Source organism: Saccopteryx bilineata, chromosome 4 (assembly GCF_036850765.1).
Source record: "Saccopteryx bilineata isolate mSacBil1 chromosome 4, mSacBil1_pri_phased_curated, whole genome shotgun sequence".
Classification (NCBI taxonomy): domain Eukaryota; kingdom Metazoa; phylum Chordata; class Mammalia; order Chiroptera; family Emballonuridae; genus Saccopteryx; species Saccopteryx bilineata.
Genome location: NC_089493.1, coordinates 209,048,867 through 209,074,127, shown reverse-complemented (window position 1 = coordinate 209,074,127; position 25,261 = coordinate 209,048,867). Strand labels below are relative to the sequence as shown.

Sequence of the window (25,261 nt, the reverse complement as noted above, 5' to 3'; positions counted from 1 at the left end):
GACTCATAGGATTGAGGCTTAGATTTCACACTACCTAACTTACAACCTCTACTTTCCTTAAGAACTCACTTATGCTCCCACAAGTGTTTCCTCACATATGACGAGTGACAATACCAAGTCCATGTGATGAAGGGGAAGTAAATCTTAAAAGGGATTAACTGAAAGGTAACCAGCAAATATTAGTGTTATTAACACACAAAACCCCATTTACAGCATAGTTTTTACATGCTACCTTCTACTTCTACTTTTTAAGTTCTTTCCTGAACAATCCCAGAGTAACTAAAAAAAATAAAATATAATGCCTTCGAGCTGTTTCTTATAAAAGAAGCAAACAGGTCCTGGCCAGTTGGCTCAGTGGTAGAGTATCAGCCCAGTGTGTGGGTGTCCCGGGTTCAATTCTGGTCAGGGCACACAGGAGAAGTGCCCATCAGCTTCTCCACCACTTTCCCCTCTTGTTTCTCTCTCTCTCTCTCTCTTTCTCCCCTGCAGCCATGGCTAACTGGAGCAAACAGGCCCCAAGAGCTGAGGATGCCTCCATGGCCTCTGCTTCAGGCACCAAGAACTGCTCGGTTGCTCAGCAACAGAGCAACACCCCAGATGGGCAGAGCATCACTCACTAGTGGGCTTGCCGGGTAGATCCCGGGCAGGGTGCATGCAGGAGGGAGTCTGTCTCTGCCTCCCCTTCTCTTCCTGAATAAGAAAATAATAATAATAATAATAATAAAGCAAACATTTTAAGTCAAAGCAAATCAATACAAAGCAAGAAAATAACTTCACAAAGCAAAAAAATATAACCAAAAAAAATCTTTAAAGCAATAATTCAAGAGTCTCTTCAATGGCTTAACTTGAAAATACAAACTTTGAGCAAGATTTCTGGACCACTTACAATACAGATTTAATTCCCACACTCTAAAAAGGCCAGGAAATTATAAAGTGTTTAATATAAAAATGGCAGATGTGTACAAATACTTCTATCATAGAAATAAAGAATACTACAACTTCTTTTCAGGCATTCAAACAACACATTTGCAACCCATACTCCCACAAACCTGAAAGTCATTAGTATTTTTGACGAAGTATTTGGCAGAGAACCATAATAAATGCTCCAATTCTGATATTTCATCTGGAAATGGGACACATGGCAATAATATAGGATTTTGAACTCTTGTGTTTAAAAACAACATTGGCTGCTTTTGGTTAATAGATTTTACCCAAAAGTAATGCATGCAATTTTAGGGTGCTGGTTTAAAAGAAAGGGTACATGGTTCTTTCCCTTCTCTTTAACTCAGTCCTTTTTCTGGAAAGGTGAACATAACAGTGAATCCTGAGCAGCCTTCTGAACCATAAGATAAAACATACCTGTTAAAAATAGCAAAGCAACATGATTAAGGAAGCCTGACCCTCCAACATCATAAAGCCATCATGTTAACCCAGGACTGCCAATTTGGATTTTTACATCACAGAGAAACAAACTTTCATGCTATTTAAGTCATAAAATTTTCAGCCTAAACTGTATCCCAAGCCACATCTCATGGTGGGGGCCAGGGAGATGGATGGAAAGGAAAGACAAATCAACTTTACCAGAATTCTAACGGAGACCTGTAGTCAGTTCTCATGTGTGTGATTGTGCGTACTTATGTATATTGTTTAATTTTCCTTCAGTCTTCTTAGCTTTCCTTCATTAGGGCTATTTTTAGAAATAAAAAACTACAGTACTTTAGAGGATCTAAATTAAATCTAAAAAATCATTTTAAATTTTTATAGATAAGAAAACAAAGATGTGAACAAGTTAAATGATGAGCTCAAGGCTATTCTTAAAAAATAATTAGGTCTTTATCTTGTAGTTCATGAATGCAACTTTCTTTTAAACAGCAAATTATGAAAGCAAAAAAGGAAGAGAAAGACATTATTAATTAAGATGTACTGTTTGCATGACAAAGTACATACTACTATAAAATCAGTATGAACTGTGAAAGGCAGAGCGCTGATGAGTTCCAAACGCTGGCACTAGAGTCTGCTTTCTTCCAGTACAATCTACTGCCAGTTCAAGAGCACTGGTGATGGTTCCAAAGGTTTGTTCTGTCCAGAGAAACAGAGTTAGTGTCTAGCAGATTATTCAACATTTTTTCCAATGGGAATTTAGCTAAATGAAAAGCATCTATTTTATCTATAAAGAAAAGCCAATTAGAGCATAAATTAAAGTGTAGGTGTTTGAACTCAAAAGCAACCTGATGAAAACTATGTGTCTGCCCACTCCCACCTCCCAAAATGTATACAAACATCAACATACACATTATACATTTAAAATATTTCACTGCTTTGGAAAGTGACAATTCTTTCACTCTGATAAAACATGAGAGTATTTCAAAGAAGTCAATTTTTTAAATATAAAATTAGTAGCTATTTTATTTTTTTATTTAAAAAAATACAAATATAAATTTCAAATGTCTTGTATGACTAAAATATTCAAAATGCTCATACTGTGATCACCAACACAGAATTAGACACATGCTTAAAAACCTGGACTCATAGAGTTAGGACTATGGTAGCAAATATACTTAAAATTTATAGACTACACTTTGCCATGAGAGAGTAACTCTATGTCAACAAGCAAGAGAATTCACTATAACTTTTTTAGTTAAATCTAAATTCATTCTTTTATTTTCCTCTAAGTGTAGGAGATCATATTTGGCAATAATCAGGTGTCTGTGTCACCAAGGAGAAGATTACGTACTCATTTAAACTTTTAGGTCACCAAAACACAATTAACCTTTAAAAGTATTCTGCCATGTTTCCATTGTCTGCAAGTTTTTGCCAGCAGATGGATTTACAAGATACTGTCACTCAGAAATTCAATATGCAGAAACACATCCTAAAGTCCTGAAAGATTCCCAGAACAGTTTGGTCAAACAGACTTGTGATTTTCATCTACATCCTTACGGCTGATTGCAGTATTCCAGTTTTAACCTCCTTCAAATATCCAAAAATATCCCTCAAGTAAGCCAAGCCATGAATAACTCCTTTTCTGTAAGAGTAGCCTTTCTCTTTTCTCATAAGCAAGTTAATAAATGAATAAATAATGAAGCAGCTATCTAAATGGCAAATAGTGACTTAAGACATATACTTTAATAAACCAATACACTTTTGCCTGACATGTGGTGGCGCAGTAGATAGAGCATCTACCTGAGATGCTGAGGTCCCAGGTTAGAAACCTCAAGATTGCTGCCTTGAGCACAGGATCATAAACATGATCCCAAAGTTGCTGGCCTGAGCCCAAGGTCACTGGCTTGATTGAGCAAAGGGTCACTGGCTCAGTTTGAGCGCCCCAGATGAAGGCATGTATGAGAAGCAATCAATGAACAACTAAAGTGATTCAAGTACAAGTTGATGCATCTCATCTTTCTCCCTTCCTGTCTCTCTGTCTCTCCCTCCCTGTTTCTCTCTCTCTCACTCTGTCTCTCTCTCTCTCCCTCTAAAAAAATAAAATAAAATAAATAAAAAATAAACCAATACATTTTTAATAACTGAGAATTTCATATTCTGTTCCCATTTTTTGAGAAAACCTGTTGAAAAGGTAGGGGTTAAAGGCTTTGGTTCTGAAACAGTTGATTAGTTTCAGGGTGGTGAGCAAGATATCTTTCTGGATTGCTGTCACAGTTTCTGATGCTAATGCACGCCAAGCCAATTGTAAAACACATGAGTCATGAGGACTTGAAGTTCTTTCTTCACAGAAGCAGCAAAACTAGATGTACAGCCAAGCATGGTAGCTACTCCATCCATGCCCAATGTACCAAACACCACTATTCACCAAGTCAAAAGTCTTACAGGTTTCAAAGATCCCTCACAAAGTTGGAATCCGTTATGCTTTAGTAAACACACAACAGATAAAAACTAGAAACTGGCTGCATGAAATAAAGTTAGTTATTACACACAAATTAAATATGAATGTTGAATGGGAAATGGCATAACTTCCAATGTGACAATGATCTGTGTAAAAATATTAAAAGATACTGTCAGCAATACAGAAGTAAATAACATCATCGAACTGTACAGGAAAGAACATTGTAGTAAGTAACAGAATTTCAGTAGCCAGTTCAAACCCTCTTATTTAACCTATTTTAAATGATCATTTTAAGGCCTCAGTTTATTGAAACTTATAAACATTAGCAGCTAATTAGAAAAGTATATATCTTCTGAATAGAAGTAATTATTAAAGCTAGTCTCTCTGTATTATTCTCTATATACCAGTAACATATATGAGAAAAATGACTCCATTTGTTTCTTCAAATGTTTCTCTAATTAATGAAATCTCTTTACTCATTCTGAATTAGAGGTTTTTTAAAAATAAATTTTAGGCCCTGGCCGGTTGGCTCAGTGGTAGAGCATTGGCCTGGCGTGCGGGGGACCTGGGTTCGATTCCCAGCCAGGGCACATAGGAGAAGCGCCCATTTGTTTCTTCACCCCCCCTTCCTTCCTCTCTGTCTCTCTCTTCCCCTCCCGCAGCCAAGACTCCATTGGAGCAAAGATGGCCCGGGCGCTGGGGATGGCTCCTTGGCCTCTGCCCCAGGCGCTAGAGTGGCTCTGGTCGCAGCAGAGCGACCCCCCCCCCCAGGGGCAGAGCATCGCCCCCTGGTGGGCAGAGCATCGCCCCTGGTGGGCGTGCCGGGTGGATCCAGGTCGGGCGCATGCGGGAGTCTGTCTGACTGTCTCTCCCGGTTTCCAGCTTCAGAAAAATACAAAAAAATAAAAAATAAATAAATTTTAAACTCAATTTAGTTCTAGCAAAAATTGTCAATAACTCTTTAAACTTAATGTAATAAAGATAAGCCTTCTTCTTCTATACAGCTCATATTTGATTGATATACCGCTGACCAAACACAAATAATTTAATCTCCAATTACCCCATAAATTAAGGTAAAAATATACAAATAGTATGATACTTTTAATAAATAAGTCACCCATCTTGATCTGAATTGGTATAGGAACTCAGCAGGACAAATAGCAGATATTCTTGTTTGTAAAGTATGTAAGTTTTGGAAAGCCTGAGCTGGAATTATTTTTCTATTTTAATATTTCTAAGTTTGATTATATAAATAAAACATCTTAATTCCTACTTAATTACATCATTTTATAATTTCAAATACATTCTAATAAGTAGAAAGTTTCACGGCCCTGGCCAGTTGGCTCAGCGGTAATGCTTTAGCCCAGTGTGTGGAAATTCCAGGTTCGATCCCAGTCAGGACACACAGGAGAAGCAACCATCTGCTTCTCCACTCCTCCCCCTCCTTTGCTCTCTTCCCCTCTCCCAGCTGTGGCTCAAATGGTAAAGTAAAGTTGGCCCCGTGCACTGAGAATCGCTCCACAGCCTCACCTCAGGTGCTAAAATAACTCGGTGCCCGAGCAACAGAGCAGCGGCCCCAGACGGGTTGAGCATCACCTGGTAGGGGGCTTGCTGGGTGGATCCCGATCAGGGCACATGCAGGACTCTGTCTCTGCCTCCCTGCCTCTCACTTAATAATAATAACAATAATAACAAAATGAAAAATTTGTAAATATTATATATTCAAAGATAATTGCATTATTTACATTCTTTCAATATTTTCCCAAACTTATTTCAATAGACCTTGCACAATGGTCTAAACTTCTCAACTCACTTTTCAAAACTACTCATTAATTAAGTAAATCAGAAAAAACCAGGAACTGCATTATTCCATACGTAGGTGGGACATAAAAGTGAAACTAAGAGACATTGATAAGAGTGTGGTGGTTGGGGGGGGGGGGAAGAGGGAAAGGGGGAGGGGGAGGGGCACAAAGAAAACAAGATAGAAGGTGACAGAGGACAATCTGACTTTGGGTGATGGGTATGCAACATAATTGAATGACAAGATAACCTGGACTTGTTATCTTTGAATATATGTATCCTGATTTATTGATGTCACCCCATTAAAAAAATAAAATTATTTAAAAAAAAACAACTACTCATTCATGTAATTATTTCTAAAAATACTTATTTAAAGTATTAAAAACTAAATACATTTTTCTAGTAATTATTTTTCATAATTCATTAAAATAAAGCATTGACTGTACTTTGAAACACTGTTCCAATTTGGAAACCAAGTACTTCTCAAACTTTTGAGTTATTCTGGGATTAATATGCTAGTTACTTCATAATTCTTCATAAATGCTCTGACATTTTACCACATATTGGAAAGTTTTACTTACTGAAATGTCTTTCAGGTTTTTCTCAAAGGAGAAATGACCAGATTCTTTGGAAAAATTAAACGTGTATGCATCAGCTGGTCCTGCTCCTGACACCAATGCTTTTCTCAGTTCATCCACATATTTCTCTTTTTCCATTGCCATGTCATCAGCTTCTTGGGAAATCGCTGATTCACAAACTGAGGAAGACATTAACAAAAAGTTTTGAAACAAAAAATAAATTTCTAAATATATAAACATAGTTTTTACCTGTTGCTAATAATTTATCACTTATTAACAGAAACTTAAATAAAAAGTAAAATCAGGCCTGAACTGTGGTAGTGCAGTGGATTAAGCATTGACCTGGAACACTGAGGTCACCAGTCCAAAACCTTGGCTTTTCTTGGTCAAGGCACATATGGGAGTTGATGCTTCCTGCTCCTCCCCTTTCTTTCTCCCTCCTCTCTAAAATGAATAAAATCTAAAAAAAATATTAAAAAGTAAAATCAAACCCACACCATATATTTTTAAATCAAATTAAACCTTTTAAGTAAAAGCATAATTTTTGAGATATTTAGTCTCAAATCTTATCTGAAAGTGTTAAACTCCTTGCATTCTTTCTCTTCTCCGATAAAACGCATGTATTGTAAGTTATCACAGAAACTACTGCCTCATCACTAGAGAAATCATTTCCTATAATTATTTAAAAATTCAGTATTTTATATCTTTCTTCCTTGCTTTCATTAAAAAGATGAAAGAGTTGAGTGTCTTTCTCACTCCCATGAGCAGAGTGAAATGAAAGTAAAAGTGGAGTTCCTTCTTATCTCACTATATGCCGACAACAGAAAAGACGAATGAAGGGAAGTGATAAGGAAGGAAAGGAAGGGAACTAATATTTAGAGCAGCGGTTCTCAACCTGTGGGTTGCGACCCCGGCGGGGGTCGAACGACCAAAACACAGGGTCGCCTAAAGCCATCGGAAAATACATATTTATCCACCAAGCAAGCCCCCTACCAGGTGATGCTCTGCCTGTCTGGGCCACTGCTGTGTTGCTTGGCCACCGAGCTATTTTAGCACCTGAAGCAAGGCCACGGAGCCATCCTCTGTGCTCTGAGCCAACTTTGCTCAAACATTCGAGCCATGGCTGCAGGAAGGGAAGAGAGGAAGAGAGAAAGTGAAAGGGAGATGGGGGTGGTAAGAAGCAGATGGTCGTTTCTCCTGTGTGCCCTAACCAGGAATTGAACTTGTGACTTCCACATGCCAGGCCAACACTCAACCGCTGAGCCAACCGGCCAGGGCTTATTTTTCAAATTACAAGATTTAATCTACATTTAGGATGTGTCATTTGGAATGTTTGTGTGATTGAGTGTTTTGTGTGTCAAATCAGGCTACGATAAAGATGAAAGACCATATATTTACTGTTATATTTAAGGTTACATTTATCTATATCATTTTCATAACACTAAAAGATAAAACATTTTCATTTTACAAATGAGAAAAATCAATGCTCAGAGAGATCAAGTAATAGTCTAGGGTCATGGAGTCAGAAGGTAGTGAACCTGGGATTCATATTTACGTCCCTCTGGTTGTTCTGGTTGGAGATGAGGGAGAGATATTAGATACTGGATACATTATTTTCTTCCATTATATTAAAAAACATATGGGTATGAAGTACTACAGAAAACAATGAAATCTTGATTAAAGAATCCCTGAAAACACAACACAGCTTTTCAAAATGTTAGTCTGTGTGCTATCAGGTGTCTGGAAGCCCCTGACAGGCAATGGGAAGATAGTCTTGGAACCCATATATATTTCACGAGCAACTTTCAATAATAAGTGTGATATTGAAATGAGTCTCAACACAGCCTTTGAAAACAGGTAAGGATAAAAATATCTTATATGCTTATGTGATTTTATAGCTTCTGAAATATTTTGACATTTTTTCTCTCTGAAGCAGATGCATATTAATATAATCACTATCAAATTTACTGAGTTTTCAAATGCCCTATTACCTTTTCTGAAACAATCTAAAAATAAAAAGACAGATGCTTCCAGTATTTTTGTTTATATAATTTTGAACAGTTGCAAATACCTAGGAAAAGCAATTATTTCAGAGACATAAAAAATAAATCTGTAGAAGCCATCTTTAATACAACTACAGCCAAGTTATAAAATGCAAAAGAACATAAAGAGATGTTTATTGATAAAACATCTAGTTAAAAGTATAAATTTCATTAAAATGAAAAGATTCCTGTCTGAAAATATTTAATAAAATGTATTATTCAATTCATTTATTTAAAAATGCGTCATGAGCATCTACCATGTGCCAGACACTACTCTGAGCACCAGGGATACTGTAGTTAAAGAGAGACAAAAATGCCAGGCTATGGAGCCAAGATTCAAGTGCTGACATCTTAGATATCCTCTAATGTTGCTCCGTCTGTGAATGCCATGTTGATTATTATTAGGGAATATTTCATTTTAAGAAGAACATATAAAAGAAAATTTTCTTTCCTAGTTGAATTTATGTACATGACTTTATTATATATATCATATATATCTATATAATTTTCATTTGATCCCTTCACCTTCTTTCACCCAGCCCCCCACCCCTCTGATAGCCATCAGCCTGTTCCATGTAACCATGCCTCTTTTCTGTTTTATTCCTCAGTTTTATCTATTTACACTTCTCTGTTAAAAACTATGTTTAACAACAAAGTTATTTTTGTTAAACTATGTTTAACAACCATGGATTTTTAAATGTACTTGAATATTTCCTATGATAGCAGATGTGAAATTTTGACTGCCTATTTAGAACTTCAATCATAAAAATACAACTTGGTCATCAGTTTTGAATTTTATGCTAAGAGCATCTGGAGGAAGCACAGCTATTAGAACTCATTGCCCCCGAAACTTCAGTGACCAGGATTAAAAGCCATGGAAATAATATAATAAATTCAGCAAGAATACAGCTGACTCACTTTGTATGTCATGAGAAGAGAGCAGGCCAACATGATCACAAAACAAGAAATTGTTCTCAGACAGGTAGGACCAAGAAAGCATCACTTTAACACTGAAAGTAGGTGAACATGTAAGAAAAGATTATTTATTTTGCATCCTCATGTATAACAAACCATAAATGCATAACTTAGGTTTGTGTCTGAGCTCAGGTTTCTTTCTGGTTTCACATAATGGACCCACTGTCCTACTTCACTTATTAAAAATCCTTTTCCCACTGAGCCCTGTCACACAACCTCCATACAGGCCACCAAATACCAATGTTTAAGACAAATATAAGTAGATATAATTATTTGATTAAAAAGAACTACTAAAATTTAATTTACTCTTCAATGAAATTTAAACTACTCCAGAGATGGATAAGTTTCTTACTGCTAACTACAATTCTTATAAAAGTCACATAATAGTCATCGATCATTAACCCACTTTGTGACTTACCCCTGTGATATTATGACCCCTATAATGTTGAAGCGATGACAGACCACAAGATAATTAGACCCCAGAACACTCATTAGATAAAGCAGTGCTAATGAGAAAGAAACCAGGGAGTTTAGTGTGTGGGAGATTAAAAAGAACCCCACATCCTTTTAATTTCACTCAAATGAAAAGAGAAAAAAACTATCCAAATTGAAGGCTGCAGCAATCAAAACGTACAAAAAACAGGATGAGGTATAGGAAGGAAATCCATTTTCATGTTTCAATTATTTAATTGTTTCAATGTTCTTAATCATATTATTGTCTATGTGTAAAGTGCCAAACCAAATTATGTTTATGTAATAAAAGCCTTAACTGAACATGGAAATAATGTTATATTATTTGGTTTCAGATTTAGTCCCTGATTTAAACAAGAAAATAGAAATAATGAAGGTATAAAATATATGTGAGATTTAAAACTATATAAGATATCTCTGAAAAGAAAATAACCATAAATAAATAGTGCACCGTAAAATTTTCTGTTTGAAAGCTTATTTAGAACAGGAAGTCAATCTACCAAATAATACAGAACTTTAATATCACACTTTTGTCATACTAAATTCCATTAGCTGGAAAATAAACAGTAAAACATATTGCATTAATATCACGGTCAATAAGAAATATGAAACTGAATTTTTCATTTTACTATATGCTAGCTCTAAAATGAATAGTTCACTTTCTTTTTTTCCCTAATCAGTTTCATATATTTGGAACATCCTTTCATTCTTTTTGTCAAAAAATCTCAATTAAACATGTATTTTCTAAGTACAAGCCAAGATATTTATACAGAGTGGTTGACAAATTATGCAATCCTTGCTCTATGGCCCTAGTCTAGCAAAATAATGTACTGCTCACAAAAATCAGGGGATATTTCAAAATGAATATGAAGCAATAAAAAAAAGAATATTTTTTTTATTAAACAAGAACAACAGAAAAGCAAACAACAAGTCAAAGAAAGTTGTCTGATTATGCAAATGAGATGCAAAACCAACTTTTACTTCATTGGGGAACATGCACTGTACCAAAAGCTGAAAGTACTGGAGTATCTGCATGCTCCCTGATCTCCTAATTTTTGTATAATAAATAAATTTTATCTATTAATAGTATTAAGAACTGTCAGCACATTATGTAAGCCTTAACAAAATGTTTCATAAATGTAAAATTAACTTAAATTTCTGGGTAAATTAAGATTTAAATAATTTAATGAAATTATTCTTTTTTCCCCAAATGCTTAATAAAATTTTTTTAAACATACAGGGACCGGCCAACTGGCTCAGTGGTACAGCACTGGCCTGAGTGTGGATGTCCAGGGTTTCACTCCCTATCAGGGCACACAGGAGAAGCAACCACCTCTTCTCTACCTTTCCCTCATCTCCCTTCTCATTTTCTCTCTCTCTCTTCTCCTCCTGCAGCCATGGCTCAATTGGAGCGAGTTGGCCCCAGGTGCTGAGGATGGCTCCATGGCCTCCACCTCAGGCACTAAGAAGAGCTCGATTGCAGAGTAACAGAACAGTGCCCCAAATGGGCAGAGCATTGCCCCCTGGTGGGCTTGCTGGGTGAATCTCAGTTGGGGCATATGTGGGAGTCTGTGTCTGCCTCCCCTCCTCTCACTGGAAAAAGGAAAAAAAAAGAGAGAAATTTAAGTTACAAATATAGTATTCATCCCATCCAAGCAACCATTTCACCTAGGACCTGCCCCCTGCACTATGCTGGTGGAATTGAACTCCTTCCCCCAATGAGTGGAATTAACCTACTGCCACGGTTTTCAGCCCTCACGCTAGCCTAAAACAGAACTATTGCCACCTGAGTCCACCTTCATCAACATATGAGGAGCTAACCTGACAAATCTACCTCTACTCCTGCACTACAACAACCAACCAACAGATTTATCTTACATAAAAATTTACAGCTTAAATAGATACCATAACAGGTATTGTAAACACTACCCTTGAAATATCTTTATTTTACAAAAATCCTTATATCAACATTCCTTGCAATCTGTCCTAAAAAACAAACAAACTCACAAGTATAAAGACAGTTTGACTGCGTTATGTAACTTTTTTTTTTTAATTTACTGAATTTACTGGGATGGCTTTGGTTAACAGAATTGTGTATAGGTTTCAGGTTTACAATCCATTTGTATCTGTGGTCATCAACAATGTCAAGTCTCCTTCCATCACCATTTATCCCCTTATACCCTCTTCTACCTCCCCCACCTCCTTTTCCTCTGGTAATCATCATAAAGCTGCCTGTGTCTATGAGTTTGTTGGGGGTTTTGGGGTTTTTTTGCTTCATCTTTTCACTTCTTTTTACCCAGTCCCTCAAAACCCCTCCCCTCTGACAGCTGTCAGTCTGCTCTCTGTATCTATGAGTCTGTTTCTTTTGATTGTTTGTTTGTTATATTTTATTCATTAGATCCCACATATCAGTGGAATCATATTATACTTGTCTATTTGACTGGCTTTTTCACTTAGCATGATGCTCCCCAGGTCCATCCATGCTGTCACAAAAGGTCAGATTTTCTTTTTTTTACAGCTGAGTAGTATTCCATTATATAAATGTACCACAACCTTTTTATCCACTCATCTACTATAAATCAACAAACAAGTGTTGGTAAGAATATGGAGATAGGGAAGCCTCGTGCACTGCTGGTGGGAATGCAGACTGGTACAGCTACTGTGGAAAGCAGTATGGAGTTACCTGAAAAAATTAAAAATCAAATTGCCTTATGACCCAGCAATTCCACTTATGGGAATATATCTAAAGAAACCCAAAACACTGCTTTGAAAGAATATATGCATCCTTGTGTTCATTGCAGCATTATTTATAACAGCAAAACTCTGGAAGCAGCCCAAGTGTTGGATAAAAGAACTGTGGTATAACAGAATTTTAAACATTTAAGAAAGAAACAAAATTTCAGCACATATGTAATTTTAAAAAATGATATAATATTGCCCTGGCCGTTTGGCTCAGTGGTAGAGTGTCGGCCTGGCGTGCAGGAGTCCTGGGTTTGATTCCCAGCCAGGGCACACAGGAGAAGCACCCATCTGCTTCTCCACCCCTCCGCTGCGCCTTCCTCTCTGTCTGTCTCTTCCCCTCCCATAGCCAAGGCTCCATTGGAGCAAAGTTGGCCTGGTCACTAAGGATGGCTCCATGGCCTCTGCCTCAGGCGCTAGAATGGCTGTGGTTGCAACAGAGCAACGCCCCAGATGGGCAGAGCATTGCCCACTGGTGGGCATGCCAGTGGATCCCAGTCGGGCTCATGTGGGAGTCTGTCTGACTGCCTCCCCGTTTCCAACTTCAGAAAAATACAAAAAAAAAAAAAAAAAGTTATAGGCCCTGGCCAGTTGGCTCAGTGGTAGAGCATCGGCCTGGCGTGCAGAAGTCCCGGGTTCAATTCCCGGCCAGGGCACACAGGAGAAGCGCCCATTTGCTTCTCCACTCCTCCCCCTCCCCTTCCTCTCTGTCTCTCTCTTCCCCTCCAGCAGCCAAAGCTCCATTGGAGCAAAGATGGCCCGGGTGCTGGGGATGGCTCCTTGGCCTCTGCCCCAGGTGCTAGACTGGCTCTGGTCGCAGCAGAGCAACGCCCCGGAGGGGCAGAGCATTGCCCCCTGGTGGGCATAGCTTCGCCCCTGGTGGGCGTGCCGGGTGGATCCCGGTTGGGCACATGCGGGAGTCTGTCTGACTGTCTCTCCCCGTTTCCAGCTTCAGAAAAATAAAAAAAAAAATTTTTTTTTAATTATATAATATCAAATGTTAAAAACATATTTCAAAAGTTGATAGAGGATATAAACAGTATGTAAATTAACATAACAAAATTATTTTACCTAAATCACTCACAGCTGTAGAAATGACTGTTGCATAGCCAAAGAAATTATTTTACTGTATAACTCGTGGAAAAATACTTTAGATAAATATTAAAACTTTGCTATATTAGTAAAACATAATTCTAGCTTTTTAATTTTATACCTGCCATGTTCCATAAATTATTTCTGGGCCATTATCCTTTTTAAAAGGATTATCACCAAAGATAAAAATAATCAAATGTCTATTTCATAAAATAATTGCCAAAATTTCATATTTAGGTTTGAACCTTGTATTATAAAGTTTTATGCTGTGAGTTGTTTAGTTTTGGTACAAATGTGGTACATCCTCATAAGATAACTCAAACATAAGTATATAAAATAAAAAAAAAGCACCACTACACTCACCCAGCCAATCCAAACCCTGGACCCAGCCGACCCGTCTCCCCTGCCCCCCAATATTTCCCTGGAGTCCTGAGAAAAGACACATGCAAAAAGTACTATTTATGTTTTGTATAAAGAAGTCATTTAAAAAGTTCAACCAAGTCCGAGTACTAAGGCTCAAGTGATAACCAGAATTTTCAGGAACACACACTTTTATTTCTCTATCCTTTATTAATACTTATAGGAAATGGCATTAAATATTATAATTCTGTATATAATTTAGACATCAGTAACAAGTAAAAGCAATCAAGTTAATCTTACCCAATATCTGTTAAGCAATACTCTAATTTGAAGTATCACTGAGAACTGAAAAATAGGTTATTGAAATTTTGCTTTTAATATTACCTGTCCCGGTCCATGCTGACTGGCCATCAGTAAGTATAATAACAAAACCAGATCCTAGTGTTTTCTCCCAAGCAATTTGTAGAAAATGAATTATATCAGGTTCAGAAGCAAGACTGATTCTGTTTACTTTTTTCTCCATTTCTGGTCACCTATTATAAAAAAATAAAATTATAATTTTTGCAAGAAACTGTTGGTATGACACAGTGGTTTTTTCTGTATTTGTCCCTCAGTTATAGCACCCAAAAAAAAATAAGTTTGAAAAAACTACAATAGTTAGCCACCAAACTCAAATCATTATTCTGTTCAGTACTGATTCACAATATTTACAGACGAGAGAAGCAGAGGCCCATAAATGGCAAATGATTTGCATAAGTCACGTAGCTAAATAAAAATTATCTCCAACAATATAAAGGTTAAATTTTCCACAAGACTCCACAGACTCACTGTCTGTAGAAAATGAAAACAGAGAGTAAGCACAAAGACTAAGAAAACAAAATGTCATGACCCAACAGCTGGCAGTACCCAGTCAGTCATGCCTTCCCTAAGAAAACAGTTTCCAGGCTCAGTGACCCACCCACTCAGTCCACTGAGACAGGGACACCTTGTAATAGAGATGAGTTATATTGAACTATCACGGTCTAAAACCAATCATTTCTTTTTGCATTTTTAAAGCTTTGTATTGAAGTATTATCCCTTATATATACAATGAAAAGTATACATATCAAAAATATGCCTTTATGAATTTAACATTGAGCAAATCCATGTAAGCAATACCTAAATCAAAAACATTACCACCTAAGAACTCATTCTCAAAATACCTCCCTTCCAGTCACTGTGTCCCCAAAGAAACACTCTCCTCACTTCTAATAAAGTTAGAATTTGAGTGTTTTTGTATTTTTATGTAAATTTAATTATACAGAGTTTTTTATTTCCTGTCTGGCTTCTTTTGCTCACCATTTCAGAAATTCATCTCTATTGTTTCTCAGAGCTGTAGATCATTCTAATGGTTGTATACTACCCTATTATATAGTGCACAATTTATTTATTCATTCTACTAGTGATAGGCACTTAAGTACTTTCAAAGTTTTGACCATTACAAACAGTGCTGCCATAAACATTCTAGCAAATATCTACAGAGTATATACATATGGTCAGTTTTAGTACTATACAGCCAGAAGTTTTCTAAAAGGTTTGCACCACTATATACTTGGTATATGAGTTTCCTCCACACCCTTGCAAACATTTCTCATCTTTTTAGTTTTAGCCATTTTGATAGGTATGCAGTACTACATTGTGGTATTAATTATATTCAATAATTCCCTGATAAGTAATGAAGTTGAGTACTTTTCTATATATATTGGATATTGGAATATCCTGTTTTGTGGATTATCTGTTCAGTTGTCTTTTTCTTATTGGTGTTCTTATCGATTTGTTCTTTACATTTTGGATATTAATCCTTTATAGATATATGTACTATGAATATTTTCTTCCACACTGTTAGTTACCTTTTCGCTCTCAAAATGGTATCTGTAAGTGAAACATTCTTAATTTTAATGAAGTTACAATTTATCAAAATATTTATGGTTATACTTTTTGTGTCCTACTTAAGAACTCTTTGGACACTGAAGATGTTCTCCTATGATTATCTGAAAGCTTTTTAATTTTCTCTCTCCCATTTAGATCTGCAACCATCTGAAATTTATTTTTGTGCATTATGTCTGGGAGAGGTCAAGATACAGTTTTAGGTCAAGATATGGTTTTTTCCACATGGATATCTAACTGACCCAGTACTATTTTTTTAAGATTTTATTTATTCATTTTAGAGAGGGAGGGGAGAGAGAGAGAGAGAGAGAGAGAGAGAGAGAGAGAGAAGAGCAGGGGGCAGAGAAGAAAGCATGAACTCCCATGTGTGCTTTGATCAGGCAAGCCCAGGGTTTTGAACCGGCAAACTCAGCGTTCCAGGTTGATGCTTTATCCACTGTACCAACACAGGTCAGGCCTGACCCAGTACTATTTTTAAAGACTATCTTTTCCCAACTGTACCACTGTGCTGCTTTTGTCATCAGACATGTGACTGAATGTATGTAGAAGGTCTAACATTGTTTTTTCAGGGGTACCATTTTATATTTTATATTTGGCTTGTCAAGGTTACACTGAATAATGATACTGTTGCTGTGATCCAATACATTTATAATCTCTCCCTGACCTGCCATTTAAAAATTTGATAAACCTCCCTCCTAAGTATTAAAATCATTAATGTTAAATGTTATCAAGCTCCAGTACAGGCTTCTATGATTTGACATTAGAAATAAGCTTCTCACAGGAATCAATCACTACTCAATAGGTAACCTGCTGTTATCTCCATTTAAATTACAAAGATTCAGGAGAGTCCTTTGTAAAATTTACCCACTCTGCCAGTCTAGCAATATTATTTTTTCAAAGAGGAATAAAATAAGACAGACATTGTCTTAGTGATCTACTCTCATTTTTAATGATTAGGGTTTTTTTCCTAGTGAATTCAAAAACCATTCTTCTGGTAATTCACTCTAGAATCTTACCCAAATTGACCTCAAACTTACTAGACTCCAGCATAACACATATTATTTAGTTCAAAGCAAATAACTACATTTTTCTAATATTAGAATATCCTTTGACTATGTGTACCTCATTAAAAGATAAATAAGCTGTAAAGCTACAAAATAAAGCTAAATAAATGCCCTAAAATTATAAATATGCAAAGAATAAACATTATAAAAAGTCAAAATCAGGAACAGAGCACAAACTACAAAAATGGAAAATTATAGAAAATTACTATTTAATCACATAGCAAGAATCTCTTACTAGACGACCTTAATAAAACTAAAAGAATATACTTTAACCTCTTATGCAGGGGGAAGAATGTAAATTTCCTTCAAATTTTTATGACCAATATACATAACATGCTACAAAAATCCAGAGGTATATTATTAACTGGCATTTTATAGACAACTAATTAAGTTTTAATAAAAGCAAATTTTTATACAGAATTTAAATTTTCTTTTTCAACTTAAACCTGTTATTTTCTCATAAATGAAGCATATTTTTCTCAATTAACAATGAATAGGAAAATACAAACAACTCACTTCATCAGCTCTTCACAGAACAAGCTAACTTACTACAGATCTCAGTCTTTTGGGGGTGGGAAGTATGCTTAAGCAGAATGCTAGTGCTACCTTACAGCACAAGGAAGCTGAGAAACTTCCATAATAAAGAGAAAAATCTAGAATTAAAGAGTACAAGATACTCCCAAATTGATGAATTAGCAATAATTCTAATCTACCTAGAGTTTACTCAGAAAAATATTTATTGTTCTTCCCAGTAAAAGACAAAGTTATAGCCTGATCAGATGGTTGCACAGTTGGTAGAGCATTAACCTGGGACGTTGAGGACCCAGGTTCAAAACTCCAAGGTCAGCCCTGGCTGGTTGGCTCAGCGGTAGAGCGTCGGCCTAGCATGCAGAAGTCCCGGGTTCGATTCCCATCCAGGGCACACAGGAGAAGTGCCCATTTGCTTCTCCACCCCTCCGCCGCGCCTTCCTCTCTGTCTCTCTCTTCCCCTCCCGCAGCCAAGGCTCCATTGGAGCAAAGATGGCCCGGGCGCTGGGGATGGCTCTGTGGCCTCTGCCTCAGGCGCTAGAGTGGCTCTGGTCGCAACATGGCGACGCCCAGGATGGGCAGAGCATCACCCCCTGGTGGGCAGAGCATCGCCCCCTGGTGGGCGTGCCGGGTGGATCCCGGTCCGGCGCCTGCGGGAGTCTGTCTGACTGTCTCTCCCTGTTTCCAGCTTCAGAAAAATGCAAAAAAAAAAAAAAGCAAAAAAAAAAAAAAACTCCAAGGTCGCCTAGCACAGGCTCATCTGGCTTGAGTGTGGGGTCATCAGCTTGAGCATGGGATCATATACATCAGTGGTCCCCAACCTTTTTTGGGCCACGGACCGGTTTAATGTCAGAAAATATTTTCACGGACCGGCCTTTAGGGTGGGGCGGATAAATGTATCACGTGACCAAGACAAGCGTCAAGAGTGAGTCTTAGACAGATGTAACAAAGGGAATCTGGTCATTTTTTAAAAATAAAACATCATTCAGACTTAAATATAAATAAAACGGAAATAATGTAAGTTATTTACTCCTTCTCTGCAGACCGGTACCAAATGGCCCACGGACTGGTACCGGTCTGTAGCCCGGGGGTTGGGGACCACTGATATACATGACCCCATGGCCACTAGCTTGAGCCAGGTGTCACTGGCTCAGCTAGAGGCCCCTGGTAAAGGCACATAAGAGAAAGCAATCAATGAACCACTAAGGTGCCACAACTATGAGTTGATGCTTCTCATCCCTTCCTATCTGCTGTCTCTCTCTCTCTGCCTTGCTAAAAAAAAAAAAAAAAAAAAAAAAAAAAAAAAAAGACAGTTATAAAATAACATAACCATACTTGGCCTGACCTGTGGTGGCACAGTGGATAAAGCGTCGACCTGGAAATGCTGAGGTCGCCGGTTCGAAACCCTGGGCTTGCCTGGTCAAGGCACATACGGGAGTTGATGCTTCCAGCTCCTCCCCACCTTCTCTCTCTGTCTCTCTCTCTGTCTCTCTCTCCTCTCTCTCTCTCTCCCTCTCTGTCTCTCTCTCTCCTCTCTAAAATGAATAAATAAAATAAAATTAAAAATTAAAAAAAAAATAACCATACTTTAGTCACATCAATTAAGCATGCTGATATTTTTAAAATACATCAATTTGTAGGGTTGATTACATCATAGTCACTCAAGAAATTATTTTTAAATATTTCATTTAGTCAAAATTTTTTTCCTACATCAAGGCCATCTTTGCGTAGATGTACTTAATTCTTTTTTTTTTTTTAATATTTTTATATTGATTTTTAGAGAGAGGGGAGAGAGGGGGGGGAGGAGCAGGAAGCATCAACTCCCATATGTGCCTTGACCAGGCAGGCCCAAGGTTTTGAACCGGCAACCTCAGTGTTCCAGGTCGACGCTTTATCCCACTGTGCCACCACAGGTCTAGATGTACTTAATTCTGAAATGCTTTATCATTTGTGAATATTTCTTAGACCAATTAGTCAATACTCATAACATGTAGTAAATTACTCTCAAGTTCTGTAATTCTTAAATTTGAAAATTACTGGAAAATGTGTCACTGGTTCTCTGTGCTAATAATTGAAAAAGGCATAGTTAGAAGCTAACATAATTCTAATGAGAGGAAGGAGGGTAACAGAAACTACTTATAAAGGCCACATTTCACCTCTGCAGAATTTATGTACAAATACACTAATACACACACACTTACACAGAGTATTTCTTCTGAAATGTGCCTCATAAACCACAGTTATTGTTAGCAATTAAGATAACTTTGTGAAAAGAAAGCACAGAACTTAGAATTACTACTCTAAAACAGCAGCTGGTTTCACTATTACTTTTTATCATATTTGAAACAAGTCACAAATTTTAAATTATAGAGATAAATTGGTTTAAAATTCTATATTCCAAACCCCATCTCATCCTACTCACAGTTATATAAAAGGTTTTAATTTCAGCCCTGGCCGGTTGGCTCAGCGGTAGAGCGTCGGCCTGGCGTGCGGGGGACCCAGGTTCGATTCCCGGCCAGGGCACATGGGAGAAGCGCCCATTTGCTTCTCCACCCCCACCCCCTCCTTCCTCTCTGTCTCTCTCTTCCCCTCCCGCAGCCAAGGCTCCATTGGAGCAAAAGATGCCCCGGGTGCTGGGGACGCCTCCTTGGCCTCTGCCCCAGGCACTAGAGTGACTCTGGTCGTGGCAGAGCGACGCCCCGGAGGGGCAGAGCATCGCCCCCTGGTGGGCAGAGAGTCACCCCTGGTGGGTGTGCCGGGTGGATCCCGGTCGGGCGCATGCGGGAGTCTGTCTGACTGTTTCTCCCCGTTTCCAGCTTCAAAAAAGAAAAAAAAAAAAAGGGTTTTAATTTAATTTCAGTATCTTAAAAAAGATGTTTAGAAATAAGATTAGTTTTAACAACAGCTTTGAATTATTAGTGTTTCAAATATTTTCCAATTTTCTGAATAACTCTAGGGACTCATCACAGAAAGAAAATTATATTACTTTAAAGATTCTATTAGTAAACTCAGATTTGAAACCATAGATGCCAAATGTAAACTGTGTTTAATCACTTAACATATTAATAGCTCAAATGTGACAACTCAGTTTTCTGTATTTTGTGTCTCACATAGCCTTAGAAATCAACTGAGTCGTAAATTACTAATAATTTACTATTTAAACTAGTTTTAAAAAGTACTTCATTCTTTTACTTACTGAGGTCACCCTCTCATTAAATATCAAATACAAAATATCTAAGAATCAACAGAAATAAGAAAAAAAGAATGGCTGGGCATGTTTTTTTAAGATTCAGTAAGAACAAATAACCTCTTTGCTTTCATCAGCCATGTAAATATAGTCAACCATAATTTTGGGGGTGTTGTTGTTTGGGTTTGTTTGTTTGTTTGTTTTGCTCCAACAATACTTGAAGAAAGGGAGGGAGGTGAAATCCTCTTCAGAGGGACAGACTGATTAGGACCATAAGAAAGCCTAGGTTATGTTTCCTAAGGGCACTAAAGGTTGAACTAGTATCAGCACCTCTCCCAGCCAGAGCCAAGGATCTAAGACAAGCCTGCAGGTGGAAACAGTTGGGTCCCACCCCAATTTGTACATCAGTAGCTTTATTGAGGCTCAGAACAGTTGATAATTGAGAAGCTTATCTTTAGTACTTTGTGTCTTTGATACTTGGCTTCTGTCTTAGAAGAGAAATTAAGTTGTTGGCTGGTATGCAATTGATGTGATCTACACTCTGAACAAATATCATTCACAGTTGCCTCTGAATAAACAAGACACTTTTTAAATTAGTTTACAAAGGATTTTGTATGCCCTTTTGGATGCTGATAAGGAGCAGTGCAGAAGCCAACTCTTAGGTCAGCTCAAGTTAGTGACAACACTATATCATTGATAACACCATTTTGAACTTGAGCTTCTTTCATTTTCCTTTATAGTTATGGTTTTCAAGCTGCTTGGGCTGCAGGTGTTCAAACGTCCGGCAGCTTTGCCAAGGAGTTGTACTCACAGATTAGAAAGAGCTAAATGCATGTTTCTAATGAAGCAATTAAACTTAAGTGCCCCTTATTGAGAAAAGTAGGCTGATACCTAAAATGAGTCTGGAATAACAGCACACAGCACATGCTGTTAGTAGTCTGTAATTAGACTCCTGAACACATTCTTTTGTTTGACCTTATTTATTTTTTAGAGGAGAAAAAAGAAATATAAATTGTAAACCAAAAGTGTGCTGATATATTTTTTAAAGTTCTATCACATTACAAAAATTCAAGGACCATATATAATTGCTTGATAAAAGAAAAGAGGTTTAGGCAATAAACATTGAGCTATTTATTTTTGCTAAGACATACATCATACAACAATTCAGGGAAATTAAGTGTAAAGGAAAGGACCATGTTCCTGTTTACTATTTTTTAAAAGCATTGACAGTTCATGTGTATCTTACTGTCAGAACTTCCACATTGCAAATTTTTATATTAATAATTTATTCCTAGCATATTCATTATTAATAACATGTCAACTTGCTGGCTGCTGTTACCTTATGTTAAAGTTATTTTTTGAAAAATGACCATAAAATCAATTGACCTTTTAGTTTTCAAAGCAATTAAAACAAAAATATCAAGCTAACCATCTATAAAAATGCTTTCCTGAAATGTCTCCAAGTTAGAATTTCCTAAATTGCAAGGGTAAAGAATTTATAGGATTTAAGCCCTGATCAGTTGGCTCAGTGGTAGAGTGTCAACCCAGTGTGTGGAAGTCCTGGGTTCAATTCCTGGCCAGGGCACTCAGGAGCGCCCACCTGCTTCTCCACCCTACCCTCCCTCCTTTTTCTCTGTGTCTCTCTTCCACTCCAGCAGCCAAGGCTCCATTGGAGCAAAGTTGGCCCGGGTGCTGAGGATGGCTCCATGGCCTCCGCCTCAGGTACTAGAATGGCTCTGGTTGCAACAGAGCAGCAGACCAGATGGGCAGAGCATCGCCCCCTCGTGGGCGTGCCGGGTGTATCCTGGTCAGGTGCATGTGGGAGTCTGTCTCTTTAGCTCCCCACCTCTCACTTCAGAAAAGTAAAAAGAATTTATAAGTCTATTAAATAGCTTTCCAATCATGTTAGGATTATCTCCATTTTATTAATTTTGAAAATGAAAGAACGTGACTATCTGTCCAGGTTCAGCTAAGAAATCCTGATTTTAACTCTGAAATCCCATGTCCTAGGAAACCTCCCAACCCAGGCAAACTAGAAAGCTTGGTTAATACTCTAAGTAACACTAATTAATTAAGACTGTGGGTATAATCTTATTAAAAAACTTATAATATACAGCTGATGTTCAAAGAAGACATTACATTAACAATCTGATGCTTCAGAAATAACACATTAGAAATATAAAATGAGTCTAAAAAAATAAGGCTTCTCTGCCATGGTCACAGTTCATTCTCAATTCTCTCTACAACTGTGGAATGCCAGCTGCTGCCATTCCAAATATCGTATTACCGCTCTTTTCCTCTGCTAATCTTTTACAAATACCATTAATAATCATTACTTTCAGTGATTCATTTAAATTTCACTTCCTCTTCTTTCTTTTCCCTTACCCAATGAAATATTTAAAAACAATAAAATGGCCTGAATAAATTTCCCACATAAAATCTAACACATAGGTTTCCAAAACGCCCTTAAAATTGGACTAAAAGTTCCAAGACCATGGCTTATTTTGTATTCATCAAAAGGACACCCTTGATTACAAACGAGGGCAGATGAAGAAGATTACACTTTTCATTTTGGAAACTTTCTAAACTTTCCTAAGAACACTTCAGTTCTAATTGCAGAGTTTCATGAGAGAATGACACTTAACAGAACTGAAGAGATAAGATAGCACCTGAAATACAGCGTTACTAAGCAACAGTCTTTTTCATGTAGAACTTAGTCATTATGATTTCTGAAGCCTCGAAATTTGGAGACCTCTCATATTTTACTTTCAGAAGAGTGAGGGTGTTCCTATATACCACCATCAGTGAAGCTAAAATACAGTCTTTTCTACAAGAAAAAATGTGCTGCTCAGAAATGAAATTTAACTAAAAGCATTTGTGTGGAAAAAGAACAAGTCTTGCACTGTACATTTTCTCATTCACAAACCCACCATTAACTTACAACTACACTCATTTATCTCCCTAGTTTCTAATGGCAAACGAGGAAATGAATGATAATGTTGGGGTACAAATGAGAGTTAATCCTGAAAAAAAAAAGCACAAAATCCTATAATATATCCATCCTCAACTGGTGAAACTACCTAATTCAGCCACACAAAAATATTTAGCAACCATATGAAACTATCAATATTTAACAATTTTTAACCCACAAAAAATAGTAAGTTATAAATAGCACACAAGGATTACACTCCTAACTGAATTACACACTGGCCCTTGCAGCACTTTCGACCACACCTCTGAATATATTTTGGACAGCTCTATCAAAAGGAAGTTCCAAGACAGAAGCAAAGATTCAATTCTGAGTTCTGTTGGGTGATGCATTCCAAAATTGAACTGAAACCTTATACCTAAAATTTAAATCAAAAATTTATATTTTGAAAGCAAGGGTACAAGTCCTAATGCCTCCAGGAGCTATGCAGGACAGGTGTAAGCCCATATATATTACTCCCCTGTTATCCACGAGGAACCCTATCCTTGGATGCCTGGAACCAAGGATAGTGCCAAACCTTATATATATTATGTGAGAATCTTAAAAGCAGCAATAGAAAAACAACTTGCTACATACAAGGGAAATTCCATAAGGCTATCAGCAGCTTTTTCAGCTAAAACTTCACAAGCCAGAAGGGAGTGGCATAATAATAAAAGTGCTGAAAGAAAAAAACTTCCAACAAAGAATTAATTCTCTAGCTGGCAAGTTTATCAATCAGAGTTAAAGAAGAGATTAAGAGTTATCCAAATAAGCTAAAGCTAACAGAGTACATCACCACTAACCCAGCCTTATAAGAAATATTAAAGGGACTTATTTAAGCTGTAAAGGAATAACACTAATTGATAATAAAAAAAATACAGTGGTAAAAATCTCATTAAAAAAGATAAATATAAAGTAAAGCTAATGGATCACTCACTTATGAAGCAAGCATTAAGGTTAAAAGACAAAACTAGTGAACTTAAAACTGACAATAATTAGTTCAGGTCTGCATAAAAAAGAAGATGCAAAATGTGACATTAAAATATAAAACATAAGGGAGAGTAGTAAAAATGTAAAGTTTTAGAATGTGTTCCAATTTAAATAGCTATCAACTTACAAAAAGGCTTCTAAATACATGGAATGTTATATATGAAACTTATGATAATCACTAATCAAAAATTTATACTAAATACACAAAGGAAATGAGAAAAGAATCAAAACATAACACTAAAGAAGCCATGAAATGACAAGAAAAAAGGAACAAACTAAAAACAGCAAGAAAACAAGTAACAGGACATGATAAGTAAATACTTATCAATAATTACTTTAAATGTAAATAAACTAAATGCTCCAATCAATAAATTCAGAGTGGCTAAATGTATGAAAAGATCCATCACATGCTGCCTACAAGAGGATCACTTCAGAAGGACACACACAGGCTGGAAGTGAAGAAAGAGAGAAAGATATTCCATGCAAACGGAAATGAAAAGAAAGCTAGTGCAGCTATATTCTTATCAAAAAAAAGACTTTAAAACAAAGACAATAATAAAAGACAAGGATATTACATAATGATAAAGGGGTCAATCCAATAAGAAGATATAACATTTACAAATATATATGCACCCATCATTGGAGCACCAGAATACATTAAGAAAATATTAACAAGTTTAAAGGGAAATATTGACAGCAA

At 36.9% G+C, this 25,261-nt stretch overlaps 1 protein-coding gene across 3 annotated transcripts in view; it reads right to left on the bottom strand.

Moving 5' to 3' along the window:
- Positions 1-25,261, bottom strand: part of XRCC4 (X-ray repair cross complementing 4) — a 385,456-nt gene that overhangs the window by 342,383 nt on the left and 17,812 nt on the right. For 2 of the 3 annotated variants that reach the window (XM_066273726.1, XM_066273728.1), the window contains exons 2-3: positions 14,283-14,431; positions 6,223-6,398 (exon numbers count right to left, since the gene is read on the bottom strand). In XM_066273726.1, the coding sequence (XP_066129823.1) occupies positions 6,223-6,398; positions 14,283-14,421 (315 nt within the window). In that variant the 5' untranslated portion in view covers positions 14,422-14,431. Of the gene's footprint in view, positions 1-6,222; positions 6,399-9,179; positions 9,272-14,282; positions 14,432-25,261 lie in introns of those variants that run through there. The other variant, XM_066273727.1, reaches the window with a different exon arrangement.